Source organism: Nerophis lumbriciformis, linkage group LG28, assembly GCF_033978685.3.
Source record: "Nerophis lumbriciformis linkage group LG28, RoL_Nlum_v2.1, whole genome shotgun sequence".
Taxonomy (NCBI): Eukaryota; Metazoa; Chordata; class Actinopteri; order Syngnathiformes; family Syngnathidae; genus Nerophis; species Nerophis lumbriciformis.
Window position 1 is genome coordinate 29,789,637 of NC_084575.2, and position 20,930 is coordinate 29,810,566.

A 20,930-nucleotide genomic window follows, 5' to 3' on the forward strand; every position below is an offset into this window, starting at 1 on the left:
GGAGATGGCACTCCACCCTTTTCCGGGCGAGAACCATGGACTCGGACTTGGAGGTGCTGATTCTCATCCCAGTCGCTTCACACTCGGCTGCGAACCGATCCAGCGAGAGCTGAAGATCTTGGCCAGATGAAGCCATCAGGACCACATCATCTGCAAAAAGCAGAGACCTAATCCTGCAGCCACCAAACCAGATCCCCTCAACGCCTTGACTGCGCCTAGAAATTCTGTCCATAAAAGTTATGAACAGAATCGGTGACAAAGGGCAGCCTTGGCGGAGTCCAACCCTCACTGGAAAACGTGTCCGACTTACTACCGGCAATGCGGACCAAGCTCTGGCACTGATCATACAGGGAGCGGACTGCCACAATCAGACAGTCCGATACCCCATACTCTCTGAGCACTCCCCACAGGACTTCCCGAGGGACACGGTCGAATGCCTTCTCCAAGTCCATAAGATTAAGTGATTTAGATAATAATAGATGTAACACGTTAAAACAGAAAGTAAGCAGATATTAACAGTAAGTGAACAAGTAGATTAATAATCCATTTTCTACCGCTTGTCCCTCATAATTTTGACAAAGTAATAGGTAGATAAAAGACACAATATATAACTGCATATGACAGCAGACTAATTACGAGCTTTTTTTTTGCTTACTACGAAAAGATAAATTGTCTAGTATGTTCGCTGTTATTTAATGACAAAATTGTTTGTTTATTGCAATTAGAAACTTAATGTAACAAAAATCTGTTCTATTAAAATAAGCCAATAATGACATTTTTGAAAAGTATCAAAGAATCCAAACTTATTTTGGTACCAGAAAACAAAATATTGGTATTGGTACAACCCGAGTGGTAACATACCTGGTTTTTGTCCAGCTCACAGTCCTTGTACTCTTGCTCTCCCTGTTCCTGGAAAGTGACAATGACGAAACCCACAAAAATGTTCATCATGAAAAAGGCAATTAGGATGAGGTAAATGATGAAGAAAATGGAGATGGCCACTCGGTTGTTGTACAGCGGCCCTTTGTCCTCCACGTTTGAATCAATGGCCTTATAAAGTAGCCTGGATGAAAACAAACAAAACGACAATATGTAGACACAAACATGCACACACTGAACAATATTTTCGAGTTCATTTTAGCAGGTAGAAAGTTCTATCCGCAACTATTCACTCACTTTGGCCATCCTTCGAATGTGGAAATGGTGAAAAGGGCCAGCATTCCGTTGAAGATGTTATCGAAGTTTAGTTCTGAGTTGGTCCATTCCCTTTTACGGATCTCCATGTCATGAAGAGCTCCTTCCTGATACTTTATATACCAACCCCTGGGTAACCAAAGAAGATACATGGATTAAGTCCACATTGACCTAAAAACATTACCCTTTTCTTTACTTACCGTATTTTTCGGACTATAAGGCGCACTTAAAATCCTTTCATTTTCTGAAAAATCGACAGTGAGCCTTATAACCCGGTGCGCCTAATGTACGGCATAATTCTGGTTGTGCTTACCGACCTCGAAGCAATTTCATTTGGTACATGGTGTAAAGATAAGTGTGACCAGTAGATGGCAGTCATACATAAGAGATACTTGTAGACTGCAAGATGACGCCAGTAAACAACACCACAACATTAAATGTTCCATTGAGAATATAGAACAAAAATCTGTTTTTAGTATGACTTCGGTAAGCTATGAAGCCGCATCGCTTGATGGATTGTCGGCGCATTAAACATACGAGCATTATTATGGTATGTGTATAAGGACTGCAAAATGGCCCCTATTTTCATAACTGGGGGGGTTTTCGCAGCTTACTGCGAGGTTTGTTCTCCCAGGACGCAAACGGACTATTCCGGACAAGGCGTGAAGGTAGGAACATATTTATTAATTACTATATCCTACACAGGACAAATGTCAGGAACTAAAACAAAAGGAAAGCGTGCCGATTGCACGAGAGGCTAAGAGACATAAAACTTAAAGCAGGAAACATATGCTAACACTTAGCCTGAACTATGGACATGAAACAAACAAAACTTACTGTGGCATGAAACAAGCATGAAACCGTGGCATGAAAAGAGCAATGACGCCAGGACGACTAACTGGCAAAGACAGGCTTACATAATAGTCTCTGATTAGAGCAGGTGTGTGTCCCGAACACATGAGGCAGGTGAAACTAATCGGTCGCCCTGGCAACTAAAACAAACAAGGATGCACAAAAACAGGAACTATGGAGTCTTAAACTAACAGAAAATAACAAAAAAACATGGTCCAGACCACAGATCATGACACCTATTAGCGGCGTTTTGTTTCGCAATATTATGCAAAACCAACTTTTCTTACCTTCTGGTACCTGCTGATGTGTATTTGGGATCTGCATAAGTCCTGAAGTCCCGAAGTCATAAGCTTCTTCTTTTTCTCTATCTTCTTGTTATGGCACATTCATCTTCCGCTGTTGCCATTTCTAATATAAAGTAGTGTAAAGTTCTTACTTATTTCTGTCAGTAAACTCGCCATGAAAGCGCTAAAACATACCGGTGTAGTGAGTTTACATTATTCACCCAAGGAACTTTAGTTATCAGCGGGTTCCGGTCGGACGTTTTTTCACGGGACACATTTCCGGCGTTGTTGTTGCACTAGTGAGCCACGGATGAGGAGATGCTGCTCCGTTATTGATTGAAGTAAAGTCTGAATTTAATTAAAACAGTTAGCTCCATCTTTTGACACTTTTTCCACTCCCGTCCTTGCACGCTACACCGCTACAACAAAGATGGCGGGGAGAAGACGCTGTCGAAGGTGAGCCACGTAAAAAAGACCGCCCACAAAACGGCACGTCCTGAAGAGACGGTCAGAAAGCGTCTTGAAGATGATCTGTAAAACATCATCTATGTCAGTGTTTTTCAACCACTGTGAGTCTGGTGTGCCGTGGGAGATCATCTAATTTCACCTATTTGGGTTAAAAATATTTTTTGCAAACCAGTAATTATAGTCTGAAAATGATGTGTTGCTGGAGCTCGGCAGAGTAACCGTGTAATACTCGTCTATATCAGTAGCATACCTGCCAACTTTTGAAATCAGAAAAACCTAGTAGCCAGGGTCCAAGGGCCGCAGGCCCCGGTAGGTCCAGGACAAAGTCCTGGTGGAGGGTTCAGGGCTTCGCCCCCCAACGCAAAATGATTATTAGCATTCAGACAGGTTAAAATGTTGCTAAAACCATCACTTTTCTATCAGTCACAGTGACTTTTCAAAACAAAAATATTACATCAAAAATCATATGGGTTGATTGACATGTTTATTCTGTAAGCTAACTTCAATAGTTTGAAATTATTTTGACAGTTAATGCCAGTTATCCTGTCAACCTTTCACAAGACTTCAATTTGTTAATTGAAAGTATAAACAGTATAAACACTTTTTACAGTAAACAAATGGTGAAACAGTACTAAACAATTCCATTAAAAAAAAAATTGGTGTCATTATTAACTTTCTGTCCAAGCTTGTATAATCTACTGCCTTGTTCAATTGTAAAAAATATGCTGTGCCTAAAATTCACATTTCTATCACAATTATCATACTGTAAACATGGTAAGCTAACTTCATTAAAATTAATAGTCCTGTCAATAGCATGGAATTACAATTCAAATGTAGTTTTTTTGTAAGCCTTTCAAAAGAATTCAAAATATGAAAAATTAATGAAAATTAATTTAAGCCATCAGACACTTGAAAAGTGGCACATCACATCTCTAATGTAATCATTTGAACTTTTCAACAGAAATAGCACTGCAAAAATATTAAGGACATACTTCTGTATTTTGGTAGTTATGCTGTCAACATTTAACAAGATTTCTTCAACTTGGACTTGAAAGCATAAATAGTATAAACACTTTTAACAGTATGTCGTGCTGTGAAATACAGCCGACAGGATTGCGCACCAAACACGAAGCAAGGCCAAAGTGCATGCATGCTGCAGGAGAACAAAGGACTTCTTTCATTTAAGGTTTGTGATAAACCATCAAACTCATTCGTTAAAAGGACTCTATAGTAATATAAAGCGAATTTTTCTGGACATTATCATGCAAGAAAAGTTTATTTTTGGGACCGCGATCACCGCGTAATGATTTTTAAAGGTTGCATTACAAACATTTAACTGTCCCATGTGATCAGCCAGTGCGATTGGAAGTCCATGCTCAATTATTGCCTGCGTAAATAAAACTTCGGCATTTATCACATCCAAAGAATCTGTTTGGGCGACGAAAAACGTTGAAAGTTTTCCACTTGTATCGCTAGCAACGGCATTAGACCTGTGTTTTTTTGTCCCAACGTGGTCTTTTACATCGCTAATTCCTCCGTGTCCGATCGAAAAATCTTGTCTGCACAAGGTGCAATTCGCGTAGTTTTCCACCCTTTTTTTTTTTTAATTAATGAAAAACCGTATTTTTTATCACTGCAACCGTAACCCGGAATAGGTTGATGAAAACCGTACGAATTACGGGAAAACCGGAGTAGTTGGCAGGTATGCAGTAGGTGGCAGCAGGTAGCTAATTGCTTTGTAGATGTCGGAAACAGCGGGAGGCAGGGTGCAGGTAAAAAAGTGTCTGATGCTTAAACCAAAAATAAACAAAAGGTGAGTGTTACGGTGCTGGCGAGGAGGCATGATTATGCCGATTGTTTTTCCGGTGAGGACAGCAGGAACTCCAGAGACAGCATGCAGGTAGGACAAATGATTTATTTGTAATAAATCATACACGAAAATAGAAACGAACAAAACAAGCGAACACAAGGAGAGCGTGCCCTAGCACAAGGAAAGCTAACGGAATAGCACACACAGGGAAGGCATAAGGCAACGCTTAGCTTACGGACACAAGGAATAAACGTGACAGTTGCGTAAAGCAAACAAAAGCACCAGGCTGAGTGACGGGAAAAAGCAGGACTAAATTTAAAACCTTGCTGTTTGTTTTTAAAGCTTTACATGGACTGGCACCTCAGTATATCTCGGACCTCATCCAAACTTACAATCCTGCGCGCGCTCTGAGGTCCCGAGAGCCAGCTCCAGCTCGTGGTGTCCAAGACGAGACTTAAAACCAGGGGAGACAGGGCCTTCTCTGTGGTCGGCCCTAAGCTCTGGAACACTCTGCCCCTCCATGTTCGAACTGCTCCCACAGTGGACTGTTTTAAGTCTCGTCTTAAGACCCACTTTTATTCTTTGGCTTTTAACACTACGTGAGTTGGGTGGTCCTCTGTGTTTTTAAAATTTAGATTTCTATTGACTGTTTTAATTGGTTTTACCCTTTGAAATTGTTTTTAATCATATTTATTTTATATTGTTTTTAATTGTGTTTAATATTGTTGTCCAGCACTTTGGAAACATTTTGTTGTTTAAATGTGCTATATAAATAAAGTGGATTGGATTGGATTGGATTAAATAGCTCTCTGATTAGTGCCCGGGAACTGGTGTGAGTCCCGAACACTAATCAGATGCAGGCGAAAACAACCAGTAACCATGACAACCAAGACAACACAAAACAGGAGTGCTGAAACATAACTTATATCACTCAGTGACTCAAAACCCAAAATAAACTATGATCCAACACCAGATCATAACAGTGAGTGCCCCTAAGAAAAGGCATTGAAGCTTAGGGAAGGCTATGCAGAACCAAACTAAAACTGAACTGGCTACAAAGTAAACAAAAACCGAATGCTGGACGACAGCAAAGACTTACTGTGGAGCAAAGATGGCGTCCACAATGTACATCCAAACATGACATGATAATCAACACAAACAAAGAAGGATAAAAATAACTGAAATAGTCTTGATTGCTAAAACAAAAGTAGATGCGGGAAATAGCGCTCAAAGGAAGACATGAAACTGCTACAGGAAAATACCAAAAAAAGAGAAAAAGCCACCAAAGTAGGAGCGCAAGACAAGAACTAAAACACTACACAGGAAAACAGCAAAAAACTCAAAATAACTCACATTGTGATGTGACAGGTGGTGACAGTACACCTACTTTGAGACAAGAGCTATAGTGATGCATGCTTGGTTATGCTTTAAAGTCATATCCAACAATTGCGACAACAACTTTTTACTGTCAACTGAGTTGTTTTTTTTTTAATGATTTCTGCTGGTGGTGTTTTTCAACGCAAAAAATGTGCCTTTGCTCAAAAAACACTGATCTATGTAACATTTTGACCAAAGAACCACCATTACATGTTATGTAGACCACAAGAAAGTGTTTTACATTTCGAAAAAAAAATCATAATATGCTCCCCTTAATGCGCCTTATATTCCGGTGCGCCTTTTGTGTGAAAATAGACCTGACTACACCCGCTCATCGGCAGTGCGCCTTTTAATCCGGTGCGCCCTACGGTCCGAAAAATACGGTATATAAAAATGATTTACTTCAAAACAACTTGGTACTTACTTGCATTCTTCCTCAATCATTTTGTCTGGATCTGTGCAGGAATAAAATTTGCCCTGGTGAAGAATTGCACAAGAGATACATCAATGACTTTGAAAAACCATGTTATAAAATATGCTTAGTACAATATACGAGTTGTGTCAGAAAAGTCCCAGAACTGTTCAGGTCGATTGCATATATTTCGATATGCTGGTTGCCGTCGTGCCAACCGGCACGTCTACAAAGAGGTCCCGAGACCTTTGCTTAGTTCAGTGAGCAAGAAGAGGCGAGAGTTGTGGCAGGACGACACGCGGCTGGAGTGACCTCCCTACACTGCAAAAAGTCAGTGTTCAAAATCATGAAAAAAAATACAAAAATGAGGGGTATTTTACTTGTACAAAGCAAAATTATCTGCCAATAGAACAAGAAAATTTGGCTTGTCAAGACTTTCCAAAACAAGTAAAATTAAAGCTGCAAGCAGCGTTGTTCGGGCCCGCATATTTGGCAGGTGCTAGTCCTAAGTGTCCCAATACTTTTGTTCAGTTTTCATCATAAGTGTCCCAATACTTTTGTCTACTTTTAGTCCGAATTGTCCCAATACTTTTGTTTAGTGTACCTACCTTGTCTGCATTGTGTGGGCACGCTGGTGCTTCCTGCTTTTAAGCAGCCTTCTTGAAAAAACAGCAGCATCAGCGCAGCGGCTCTTTGAAGGGTCATAAAATCAAAACCGGAGCCGGTATTAAAACTCTTTCGATAACCTTTAATCAAAAGGGTTCAATCTCTCTCCTGTGTTAGTTTGAAGCCGAAACAACAAACACGCTCAGAGGAGATAATGTTTGAAGAAAGGTGACGGGTTTTTACAAAAATATTGTGTTGAAGGGGGAATAGCAAACTTCCTGTATATTTTAGCTTGGGGTTGTCAGTTTATGAAATGTAGGTCTAAGTGAGACCTACATAGAGGTTTTGACCTTCCCAGTGGGAGTTACAGGCAGTTTTGTAGTTTATTTCTTCCGAGGAGCAGTTTTTTGTCCGTTTTATTAAAAAATTGCTGTAGAGCACAATTTTTAGATTTGGGGTTAGGTTTTTTCATTAGATCACAGTTTTACCCAGTCCTGATGTGTGTGTAAAGTTTGGTGAGTTTTGAAGCATGTTAAGGGGGTCAAATTACAGCTCAAAGAGGCAAAAGTGACTGTTTTTAGTACTTTTTTGTCTTGAAGGGGGAATTGCCAACTTCCTGTTGATTTTAGCCCAAAGACATACAATTATGAGAACTAGGTCTAAGTCAGACCTACATAGAGGATTTTGTTTCATATTTTTCCGACCTTCCTAGTGGGAGTTACAGGCAGTCTAGTTTTTTTTTTTCCTAGGGGGCGCTAGAGCGCAATTTTGAGTTTTGAAGTTTGGTTCTTTGATAAAAAGTTTTGCCGTATATTACTGATGTGTGTGTAAAATTTGGTGAGTTTTGAAGCATGTTAAGGGGGTCAAAGTAGTGCGCAAAGCTGCGGAAGAATAATAATAATAATAAGAAAGAATAAAACGATCGAATAACAATAGGTCCTTATGTCCCATTGCATAAGGACTCCCTGTGGGAGTCCTTTTGCAAAGGGCCATGGCGGGCCCTAATTAAAGCTGCAAGCAGCATTGGTCGGGCCCGCATATTTGGCAGGTGCTAGTCCTAAGTGTCCCAATACTTTTGTTCAGTTTTCATCATAAGTGTCCCAATACTTTTGTCTACTTTTAGTCCGAATTGTCCCAATACTTTTGTTTAGTGTACCTACCTTGTCTGCATTGTGTGGGCACGCTGGTGCTTCCTGCTTTTAAGCAGCCTTCTTGAAAAAACAGCAGCATCAGCGCAGCGGCTCTTTGAAGGGTCATAAAATCAAAACCGGAGTCGGTATTAAAACTCTTTCGATAACCTTTAATCAAAAGGGTTCAATCTCTCTCCTGTGTTAGTTTGAAGCCGAAACAACAAACACGCTCAGAGGAGATAATGTTTGAAGAAAGGTGACGGGTTTTTACAAAAATATTGTGTTGAAGGGGGAATAGCAAACTTCCTGTATATTTTAGCTTGGGGTTGTCAGTTTATGAAATGTAGGTCTAAGTGAGACCTACATAGAGGTTTTTGTTTCATGTCTCTCCGACCTTCCCAGTGGGAGTTACAGGCAGTTTTGTAGTTTATTTCTTCCGAGGAGCAGTTTTTTGTCCGTTTTATTAAAAAATTGCTGTAGAGCACAATTTTTAGATTTGGGGTTAGGTTTTTTCATTAGATCACAGTTTTACCCAGTCCTGATGTGTGTGTAAAGTTTAGTGAGTTTTGAAGCATGTTAAGGGGGTCAAATTACAGCTCAAAGAGGCAAAAGTGACTGTTTTTAGTACTTTTTTGTCTTGAAGGGGGAATTGCCAACTTCCTGTTGATTTTAGCCCAAAGACATACAATTATGAGAACTAGGTCTAAGTCAGACCTACATAGAGGATTTTGTTTCATATTTTTCCGACCTTCCTAGTGGGAGTTACAGGCAGTCTAGTTTTTTTTTTTCCTAGGGGGCGCTAGAGCGCAATTTTGAGTTTTGAAATTTGGTTCTTTGATATATTACTGATGTGTGTGTAAAATTTGGTGAGTTTTGAAGCATGTTAAGGGGGTCAAAGTAGTGCGCAAAGCTGCGGAAGAATAATAATAATAATAAGAAAGAATAAAACGATCGAATAACAATAGGTCCTTATGTCCCATTGCATAAGGACTCCCTGTGGGAGTCCTTTTGCAAAGGGCCATGGCGGGCCCTAATTAAAGCTGCAAGCAGCATTGGTCGGGCCCGCATATTTGGCAGGTGCTAGTCCTAAGTGTCCCAATACTTTTGTTCAGTTTTCATCATAAGTGTCCCAATACTTTTGTCTACTTTTAGTCCGAATTGTCCCAATACTTTTGTTTAGTGTACCTACCTTGTCTGCATTGTGTGGGCACGCTGGTGCTTCCTGCTTTTAAGCAGCCTTCTTGAAAAAACAGCAGCATCAGCGCAGCGGCTCTTTGAAGGGTCATAAAATCAAAACCGGAGCCGGTATTAAAACTCTTTCGATAACTTTTAATCAAAAGGGTTCAATCTCTCTCCTGTGTTAGTTTGAAGCCGAAACAACAAACACGCTCAGAGGAGATAATGTTTGAAGAAAGGTGACCGGTTTTTACAAAAATGTTGTGTTGAAGGGGGAATAGCAAGCTTCTTGTAGATTTTTGCTGGGGGTTGTCAATTTATGAAATGTAGGTCTAAGTGAGACCTACGGAGAGGATTTTGTTTCATGTCTCTCCAACCTTCCCAGTGGGAGTTACAGGCAGTTTTGTAATTTTTTTCTCCCGAGGAGCAGTTTTTTCTCCGTTTTATTCAAAAATTGCTCTAGAGCGCAATTTTTAAATTTGGGGTTAGGTTTTTGTATTAGATCACAATTTTTGCCAGTCCTGATGTATGTGTTCAGTTCGGTGAGTTTTGAAGCATGTTAAGGGGGTCAAATTACAGCTCAAAGAGGCAAAAGTGACTGTTTTTAGTACTTTTTTGTCTTGAAGGGGGAATTGCCAACTTCCTGTTGATTTCTGCCCGATGATATACAATTATGAAAACTAGGTCTAAGTCAGACCTACATAGAGGTTTTTGTTTCATGTTTCTCCGATATTCCTAGTGGGAGATATAGGCAGTCTAGTCTTTTTTTTTGCTAAGGGGCGCTAGAGCGCAATTTTGAGTTTTGGGGTTCGTTTTTTTTATTAAAAGACAATTTTCGCAAGTCCTGATGGGTGGGTAAAATATGGTGAGTTTTGAAGCATGTTAAGTGGGTCAAATTAGTGCTCAAAGAGGCGGCGGAAGAATAATAAAGAAAGAATAAAACCTTACGAATTCAATAGGTCCTTATGTCCCATTGCATAAGGACTCCCTGTGGGAGTCCTTATGCAATGGGACATGCGGGCCCTAATTAGCTAACCTCAATAAACCCAAAAATACCTTAAAATAAGTATATTCTCACTAATAACAAGTGAACTTTTCTTGATAGAAAAAAAAGAGACCTTTTTGCTCAATATGTTGACAAATATTCTTAAATGAAGTAAATGCTAGTGCCATTATCTTGACATAATGGCATTACATTTCTTGAAACCAGCAAACTTATTCTAACAACTAGTTTATTGTTCTTAATGGAAAGGCAAGAAGGCAAGTGCTTGTTACTCTCGGGGTCTCCTAGCCGCTCAGGCAAACCATATTGTCTAAAAATGCATTTTTCCATCGACAACATGACATCATCGCGCCAAGTGCGTGCTCTTTCAGTCAATTAGTGCGCATATATACAGCCCCGCCCCCGGCCAAAACATTTTTAATTGTTTATTTTGAAGAATTCATCTGAATGTGCATGAACTATTTCTGTTCAAAATAGTTAGAAATGTCACATGTTAAATGTTTGAATATTAACTGTCAGTTTACTGTATATGAGTACTTGTTTTCTATTCTTTCATTGAAAATAAAACTGCTGAAATAAGCAGGGGCGTCCATTAAAAACATGTTGCTTGGATGGCAACATATGTTGCTCCACACTGCAAAAAGTTCAAAAACAAGAAAAAAAATACAAAAATGAGGGGTATTTTATTTGAATTAAGCAAAATTATCTGCCAATAGAACAAGAAAATTTGGCTTGTCAAGACTTTCCAAAACAAGTAAAATTACCTAACCTCAATAAACCCCAAAAATACCTTAAAATAAGTATATTCTCACTAATAACAAGTGAACTTTTCTTGATAGAAAAAAAAAGAGACCTTTTTGCTCAATATGTTGACAAATATTCTTAAATGAAGTAAATGCTAGTGCCATTATCTTGACATAATGCATACTTGCCAACCCTCCCGAATTTTCCGGGAGACTCCCGAAATTCAGTGCCTCTCCCGAAAGCCTCCCGGGACAAATATTCTCCCGAAAATCTCCCGATTTTCAGCCGGAACTGGAGGCCACGCCCCCTCCAACTTCATGCGGACCTGAGTGAGGACAGCCTTTTTTCATGACGGGAGGACAACAGGGTGACAAGAACTAAATCATCCAGACTAGAGATAAATTGTATTATTATGTTTATCTTACCTAAAAACAAATATATTTATTAATTAAAAAACAAACAAAAAATACAAATAAATTTTTACTATATTTTGCTAAAAGCATCAAAATTAATTGTATTTTTATTTGTATTTTTTCTGACTCCTTATTACATCCAGCCATAGAATTATACATTAAAATAAACATATTTGAAATAAATAATTTTAATTGATCATAATTCATTTAAAATGACCATATTTAATTATTAAAATAATTGCTTGTTTATCAACAACTTTAGCATTTTATTCATTACATTTTGAAGCTCTCAGAAGCCAAGTTATGTTATATTCCTTAAGATTTATTTATGCAAGTTTAAATGTATCAATTATCTAAACACAGTTTTGTTTGCATATTTTCAGGATGTAGATATATATATATATATATATATATATAAATAAAAAAAAATCTCCTGATGATTGAGGGAACCCCCCCTCATGAAACAGGCCTGTAGAGATGAAATAGTCTTGTGATTTTTTCCCACACATATATATATATATATATATATGTATGAAATACTTGAATTGGTGAATTCTAGCTGTCAATATACTCCTCCCCTCTTAACCACGCCCCGCCCCACCCCTGACCACGCCCCCCACCCCCCACCTCCCGAAATCGGAGGTCTCAAGGTTGGCAAGTATGACATAATGATATGCGCTCGGCATTACATTTCTTGAAACCAGCAAACTTACACTAAAAACTAATTTATTGTTCTTAATGGAAAGGCAACAAGGCAACCGCTTGTTACTCTCGGGGTCTCCTAGCCGCTCAGGCAAATCATAATGTCTAAAATTGCATTTTTCCATGGATAACATGACATCATCGCGCCAAGTGCGTGCTCTTTCAGTCAATTAGTGCGCATATATACAGCCCCGGCTCCCGGCCAAAACATTTTTAATTGTAATTTTGAAGAATTTATCTGAATGTGCATGAACTATTTCTGTTCAAAATTGTTAGAAATGTCACATGTTAAATGTTTAAATATTAACTGTCAGTTTACTGTACTGTGCCAACTGTACTACTATATGAGTACGTGTTTTCTATTCTTTCATTGAAAATAAAACTGCTGAAATAAGCAGGGGCGTCCATTAAAAACATGTTGCTTGGATGGCAACATATGTTGCTCCACACTGCAAAAAGTCAGTGTTCAAAAACAAGCAAAAAAAATACAAAAATGAGGGGTATTTTATTTGAATTAAGCAAAATTATCTGCCAATAGAACAAGAACATTTGGCTTGTCAAGACTTTCCAAAACAAGTAAAATTAGCTAACCTCAATGAACCCAAAAATACCTTAAAATAAGTATATTCTCACTAATAACAACTGTACTACTTTATGAGTACGTATTTTCTATTGTTTTAATTATGAGACACAATTGTGTCAAAGTCATGATTTTTTTTTTTCATGCTTGAAATAAGAAATTATTACTTTTAAAAAGTAGTTTTATACTTGTGAGTGGTGATGACACAGCTTTGCAACACTTGATATTCTAGTTTCAAGCATGACATGCACCTGGGGATAGGTTGATTGGCAACACTAAATTGACCCTAGTGTGTGAATGTTGTCTGTCTATCTGTGTTGGCCCTGCGATGAGGTGGCGACTTGTCCAGGGTGTACCCCGCCTTCCGCCCGATTGTAGCTGAGATAGGCTCCAGCGCCCCCCGCGACCCCAAAGGGAATAAGCGGTAGAAAATGGATGGATGGAAGGTCATCAAATCTCAGCAACAAGCTGTAATATCTTACTGAGATCATTTAGGACCAAAACCCTTAAAACAAGTAAAACACTCTAACATAAAATGTTATGTATGGCCGCGCAAGTCCCGGGATGCCCAAAATGTCCATAACGCACCCGAGTCCCACGGGGAAGGGGGATAAAAGTTGGAAAAGTTGGCAAAAGTCCCAAAAATTTACAAAATAGTGTGCCTTCTTCTGTATGCTACAATAAATTTGTGGAGGGGGGGCGTGGCCTGCGGGCTTGCAGCGGAACGGGGTGTGCCAGGACCGGCCTCGAAGACAGCGACAGGTGCCCAGATGGCCTAGGTGGGCCTTGTTATCTAATCACCTGTCGCCTTTATTAGCAGCAGCCGGAATGAGACGAGTAGTTGGAGTTGAAGGTGCTGCTGAGAGACACGGACGGAGAGAAAGACACTTTGCTGAAAAGCAAAAGACTTTGCCCCATTTGAGGAAAATAAAACAGTGTTATACCCAGAATTCCGGGCTCTCCTGGCAGTGTGTGGTGGTCTGAAGAATTTTGTCCAAAATACCTCCCCAGGTTCGAGTCCCACAAGTCCCGCCGCCGGCCGGGATGCCCAAAATGTCCAAAACGCGCCCAGCAAAGTCCCACGGGAAGGCGGGGAGAAAAGTGAGAAAAGTCGGTAAAATGTTCAAAAATCACACCCGGGTGGGACTCGAACCTGGGTAGGTATTTTGAAAATTTTTGGGACTTTTGCCGACTTTTCCAACTTTTATCCCCCCTCCCCGTGGGACTCGGGTGGGTGTGTTATGGACATTTTGGGCATCCCGGGACTTGTGCGGCCGGTGGCTAACTTGTGGGACTCGAACCTGGGTAGGTATTTTGGACAAAATTCTTCAGACCACCACACACTGCCAGGAGAGCCCGAAATTCTGGGTATAACACTGTTTTATTTTCCTCAAATGGGGCAAAGTCTTTTGCTTTTCAGCAAAGTGTCTTTCTCTCCGTCCGTGTCTCTCAGCAGCACCTCCAACTCCAACTACTCGTCTCATTCCGGCTGCTGCTAATAAAGGCGACAGGTGATTAGATAACAAGGCCCACCTAGGCCATCTGCGCGCCTGTCGCTGTCTTCGAGGCCGGTCCTGGCACACCCCGTTCCGCTGCAAGCCCGCAGGCCACGCCCCCCTCCACAAATGTATTGTAGCATACAGAAGAAGGCACACAAAGTCCGACGCTGTTTTTAGCTTGTATTGCCAATCATTGGCTTACAATGGGCACAATTCCAACAATTCCTCCGTGTTTCACTCCTAGACACACATTACGTCCTCATTCTCCGCCGACACACGTGTTCATAGATCAATGGGAAAAATGAACGTCATAACACATTAACGTTCACATTAACACTAGCAGGTAGTTACAGTATGAGTGGATATATTTATTATTTGCGCACTATTGACTAAAGACGTACTCAGATCACAGGAAGAGCGCTGCCAAAACCGGATGTTGTGATAACCTAAGAAAAGGCACTTTGCTGAAAAGCAAAAGACTTTGCACGATTTGAGGAAAATTAAATGGTCTTATACCCAGAATTCCACTAGAGGGCGACCTCTACAATTGATCACGGCTGCTGCTAATAAAGGGCGACAGGTGATTAGATACCAAGGCCCACCAAGGCCATCTACGTCGCTGTTTCGAGGCTGGTCCTGGCACACCCCGCGTTCCGCTTCAGGCCCGCAGGCCACGCCCCCCCTCCACATGTGGTTTTAGTGAAAATGCAATGCACGACTGTTTCTAAAAAGCCCATAAAAATATATGCCTCCTGCATGTTTAAAAACATAACAAAACGCCACAGGATGAATGTGCAGTAGACGATGGCGTCTCCGTGGTGATGACCCTTACAGTACACGCAAAATCCTCATTTAAATAAGGTGGTCTGCACAACATTTCAATTACACACGCAGTCTCAGTACAGTGGTTCTCAACCTTTTTTCAGTGATGTACCCCCTGTGAACATTTTTTTAATTCAAGTACCCCCTAATCAGAGCAAAGCATTTTTGGTTGAAAAAAAGAGATAAAGAAGCACTATGTCATTAGTTTCTGATTTATTAAATTGTATAACAGTGCAAAAATATTGCTCATTTGTAGTAGTCTTTCTTGAACTATTTGGAAAAAAAGATATAAAAATAACTAAAAACTTGTTGAAAAATAATCAAGTGATTCAATTATAAATAAAGATTTCTACACATAGAAGTAATCATCAACTTAAAGTGCCCTCTTTGGGGATTGTAATAGAGATCCAACTGGATTCATGAACTTAATTCTAAACATTTCTTCACAAAAAAAAGAAATCTTTAACATCAATATTTATGGAAAATGTCCATAAAAAATATAGCTGTCAACACTGAATATTGCATTGTTGCATTTCTTTTCACAGTTCTACGTTTTAGTGAGAAACCCGAGCTTGTGCTTCACGGAGTTTATGAACTTACATTCATATTTTGTTGAAGTATTATTCAATAATTATATTTATAAAGGATTTTTGAATTGTTGCTATTTTTAGAATATTTAAAAAAAATCTCACGTACCCCTTGGCATACCTTCAAGTACCCCCAGGGGTACGCGTACCCCCATTTGAGAACCACTGTCTTAGTAAATCGCACGCAACATGCTTGCGCTATTTTATAGAATAGAATGGACTTTATTGTCATTATATTTGCATATAACGAGATTAAGGTTATATTATATGTTATATTATACATTATAGATTGCACACGCTATTTTGCACGCGGTGTTTGGATCTTAGGAAAATCAGGCCCAAAGTGCGCTAGAATCCAGGGGGATTCCTTCAAAAGCCCATCCATCCATCCATCCATCCATTTTCTTCCACTTATCCGAGGTCGGGTCGCGGGGGCAGCAGCCTAAGCAGGAAAGCCCAGACTTCCCTCTCCCCAGCCACTTCGTTCAGCTCCTCCCGGGGGATCCCGAGGCGTTCCCAGGCCAGCCGGGAGACATAGTCTTCCCAACGTGTCCTGGGTCTTCCCCGCGGCCTCCTACCGGTCGGACGTGCCCTAAACACCTCCCGAGGGAGGCGGTCGGGTGGCATCCTGATCAGATGCCCGAACCACCTCATCTGGCTCCTCTCGATGTGGAGGAGCAGCGGCTTTACTCTGAGTTCCCCCCGGATGACGGAGCTTCTCACCCTATCTCTAAGGGAGAGCCCCGCCACCCGGCGGAGGAAACTCATTTCGGCCGCTTGTACCCGTGATCTTGTCCTTTCGGTCATAACCCAAAGCTCATGACCATAGGTGAGGATGGGAACGTAGATCGACCGGTAAATTGAGAGCTTTGCCTTCCGGCTCAGCTCCTTCTTCACCACAATATCGATACAGCGTCCGCATTACTGAAGATGCCGCACCGATCCGCCTGTCGATCTCACGATCCACTCTTCCCTCACTCGTGAACAAAACTCCGAGGTACTTGAACTCCTCCACTTGGGGCAGGGTCTCCTCCCCAACCCGTAGATGGCACTCCACCCTTTTCCGGGCGAGAACCATGGACTCGGACTTGGAGGTGCTGATTCTCATCCCAGTCGCTTCACACTCGGCTGCGAACCGATCCAGCGAGAGTTGAAGATCCTGGCCAGATTAAGCCATCAGGACCACATCATCTGCAAAAAGCAGAAACCTAATCCTGCAGCCACCAAACCGGATCCCCTCAACACCTTGACTCCATCCATCCATCCATCTTCTTCCGCTTATCCGAGGTCGGGTCGCGGGAGCAGCAGCCTAAGCAGGAAAGCCCAGACTTCCCTCTCCCCAGCCACTTCGTCCAGCTCCTCCCGGGGGATCCGAGGCGTTCCCAGGCCAGCTGGGAGACATAGTCTTCCCAACGTGTCCTGGGTCTTCCCCGTGGCCTCCTACCGGTCGGACGTGCCCTAAACACCTCCCTAGGGAGGCGATCGGGTGGCATCCTGACCAGATGCCCGAACCACCTCATCTGGCTCCTCTCCATGTGGAGGAGCAGCGGCTTTACTTTGAGCTCCCCCCGGATGACGGAGCTTCTCACCCTATCTCTAAGGGAGAGCCCCGCCACCCGGCGGAGGAAACTCATTTCGGCCGCTTGTACCCGTGATCTTGTCCTTTCGGTCATAACCCAAAGCTCATGACCATAGGTGAGGATGGGAACGTAGATCGACCGGTAAATTGAGAGCTTTGCCTTCCGGCTCAGCTCCTTCTTCACCACAACGGATCGATACAGCGTCCGCATTACTGAAGATGCCGCACCGATCCGCCTGTCGATCTCACGATCCACTCTTCCCTCACTCGTGAACAAGACTCCGAGGTACTTGAACTCCTCCACTTGGGGCAGGGTCTCCTCCCCAACCCGGAGATGGCACTCCACCCTTTACCGGTCAGACGTGCCCTAAACACCTCCCGAGGGAGGCGATCGGGTGACATCCTGACCAGATGCCCGAACCACATCATCTGGCTCCTCTCGATGTGGAGGAGCAGCGGCTTTACTCTGAGTTCCCCCCGGATGACGGAGCTTCTCACCCTATCTCTAAGGGAGAGCCCCGCCACCCGGCGGAGGAAACTCATTTCGGCCGCTTGAACTCCTCCACTTGGGGCAGGGTCTCCTCCCCAACCCGTAGATGGCACTCCACCCTTTTCCGGGCGAGAACCATGGACTCGGACTTGGAGGTGCTGATTCTCATCCCAGTCGCTTCACACTCGGCTGCGAACCGATCCAGCGAGAGTTGAAGATCCTGGCCAGATTAAGCCATCAGGACCACATCATCTGCAAAAAGCAGAAACCTAATCCTGCAGCCACCAAACCGGATCCCCTCAACGCCTTGACTGCGCCTAGAAATTCTGTCCATAAAAGTTATGAACAGAATCGGTGACAAAGGTCAGCCTTGGCGGAGTCCAACCCTCACTGGAAACGGGTCCGACTTACTGCCGGCAATGCGGACCAAGCTCTGACACTGATCATACAGGGAGCAGACCGCCAAAATCAGACAGTCCGATACCCCATACTCTCTGAGCACTCCCTACAGGACTTCCCGAGGGACACGGTCGAATGCCTTCTCCAAGTCCACAAAGCACATGTAGACTGGTTGGGCAAACTCCCATGCACCCTCAAGGACCCTCCCGAGAGTATAGAGCTGGTCCACAGTTCCACGACCAGGACGAAAACCACACTGTTCCTCCTGAATCCGAGGTTCGACTATCCGGCGTAGCCTCCTCTCCAGTACACCTGAATAGACCTTCAAAAGCTAAAACTTGTATTTTGTAGATTGGATTCTGTAGCAGTGCTGGAACTTTTGAGCTTTATTCATTGGAATATTCTTACTTTAAAAAGTTGAACTCCGATGCAGGCAAACATGAAGTCCAGCAGCATGGTGACCAGTACGATGTTTCCGATGGTCTTCACGGCAACAAACACGCACTGGACCACGTGCTGCAAATTGTAATGACACATTGCGGTAAAACCTCCATGAAAACTGCGCTAAACCTGACTGTGCAGTCATATTAGGTACTTACCTTGAGTCCCTTTGCTCTGTTGATGGCCCTCAGAGGACGCAATACCCTCAAAACCCTGAGAATCTTCACCACTGAGATGGCACTGGATCTAGGTTAGCAAGAAAAGCAGCCTTTAAGCATGTATAATGATAATAATATTGTTTTCTTCTAACACTTAGTTCAGGGGTCGGAAACCCAAAATGTTGAAAGAGCCATATTGAACCAAAAATACAAAAACAAATCTGTCTGGAGCCGCAAAACAAAATAAAAGCCATGTTACATACAGATAGTGTGTCATGAGATATAAATTGAATTAAGAGGACTTAAAGGAAACTAAATGAGCTCAAATATAGCTACAAATGAGGCATAATGATGCAATATGTACATATAGCTAGCCTAAATAGCATGTTAGCATCGATTAGCTTGCAGTCATGCAGTGACCAAATATGTCTGATTAGCACTCCACACAAGTCAATAACATCAACAAAACTCACCTTTCATGCACAACGTTAAAAGTTTGGTGGACAAAATGAGACAGAAAAAGAAGTGGCATAAAACACGTCCTAGAAAGTCGGAGAAAGTTATACATGTAAACAAACTACGGTGAGTTCAAGGACCGCCAAAATTAGTAGGACAAAACGGCGCTCACCAAATACTCGAATCAGTGAAGCATGTTTAATATAAACAGCAGAGGTGGGACCAAGTCATTGTTTTGCAAGTCACAAGTAAGTCTCAAGTCTTTGCCCTCAAGTCCGAGTCAAGTCCCGAGTCAAGACAGGCAAGCCCCGAGTCAAGTCCAAAGTCAAGACTGGAAAGTCTCAAGTCAAGTCCTAAGTCCTGCATTTTGAGTTTCGAGTCCTTTCAAGTCCTTTTAACCACAGACTAATATATTAACACAGATTGTGTATGCTTTTCAAACGCTGTATTTATTTATTAAAACAAGTGCATTTTAAATTGCAGGAAAGAAAATTGTGCTGACATTGCACTTTATAATAGCACTATTAACCAGTCATTTTAAACATTAACTCATTCCTTTACAGAACAAACACATTGAAAAATAAAGTGCAAATGTACTTATTTGTACAAAAGTGTTAACATTGAAAAAACATGACATATACGTGAACATAACAAAAAAGTTGTACTTTTTATATGTCAGGGCCCTATGCTGCATTGCATTTGCAAAAGACCAAATTAGCCAAGAGTCTGTCAGTCATTTGTGCACGATGGGGGCGTAGTATGATGCCACCATGGCTGAAAACTCGCTCCACTGGAGCACTGGAGGCAGGCACTGCCAAGACTCTCATGGCCACTCGGAACAGTGAAGGAAGAGTCTTCATGTTCAATGCCCAGAACAAAAGGGGGGAGAGAGTTGTTTTGGGTTGGTGCACTACTTGTAAGTGTATCTTGTGTTTTTTATGTTGATTTAATTAAAAAAAGAAAAGAAAAAAAATTATTTCTTGTGCGGCCCGATACCAATCGATCCACGGACCAGTACCGGGCCGCGGCCCGGTGGTTGGGGACCACTGAGGTAAACAACCAACAGTATGTCAGAAAGCTAGCTAAAACGGTACACATATTCATAATATAGTATACATTTTAACTGACCTTTATTTTACTATTTTTGTCTTTTTTTAGGTGGCTAAAATACGCGGTGCTGCTGACCGCCGTCTAACGTTACGTGTGATACATTGACTAACGTAACCCTGCTTAAAAAAATCACTGAACAAAAAGTATGAATAAGGTAGTGAACTGCAACAGATTCCCGTGTTTGCAAAAACGTTATAACGTTAGCAGTGAGTTTACAGCCTCACTGATTTAACTACACAGCAAATAAAAGTCACGTTACTTAGCCAATAAACGTTATCTTACATTCAAAACTTACCGTTCTTTGTGCAACTTCAAATGCCGGACGAAGTTGGAAGTTGTTGCCTCTCCATCAGTAATTTTCGAACCGCATGTGTTGCATACTGCAAACCGTTTTGTGTTGACCACCTCGTAATTTTTATACCCAAACAAAATTATTTTAGGTATCATTTTTTGTTCACTGGCGTGTGGTTTGGACATGTCTTCTTCGTTGGTTGTCCTGCAATTTGATTGGATGAATGCTGTGTGATGAAAACAAAGTAGATCTAATTTGATTGGCTGTTGTACTGAGACCACACCAGCTGACACACGCAACGCTGATAGACAAGTACACAATGAAAAATACGGAGCGCTCCCGAATA

The 20,930-nt window shown here is 41.8% G+C and overlaps 1 protein-coding gene across 1 annotated transcript in view; it reads right to left on the reverse strand.

The window, feature by feature from the left end:
- Positions 1-20,930, reverse strand: part of LOC133571037 (dihydropyridine-sensitive L-type skeletal muscle calcium channel subunit alpha-1-like) — a 202,645-nt gene that overhangs the window by 101,380 nt on the left and 80,335 nt on the right. The window contains exons 21-25 of the mRNA XM_061924015.1: positions 18,727-18,814; positions 18,536-18,643; positions 6,410-6,462; positions 1,177-1,323; positions 862-1,063 (exon numbers count right to left, since the gene is read on the reverse strand). Of these exons, the coding sequence (XP_061779999.1) occupies positions 862-1,063; positions 1,177-1,323; positions 6,410-6,462; positions 18,536-18,643; positions 18,727-18,814 (598 nt within the window). The remainder of the gene's footprint in view (positions 1-861; positions 1,064-1,176; positions 1,324-6,409; positions 6,463-18,535; positions 18,644-18,726; positions 18,815-20,930) is intronic.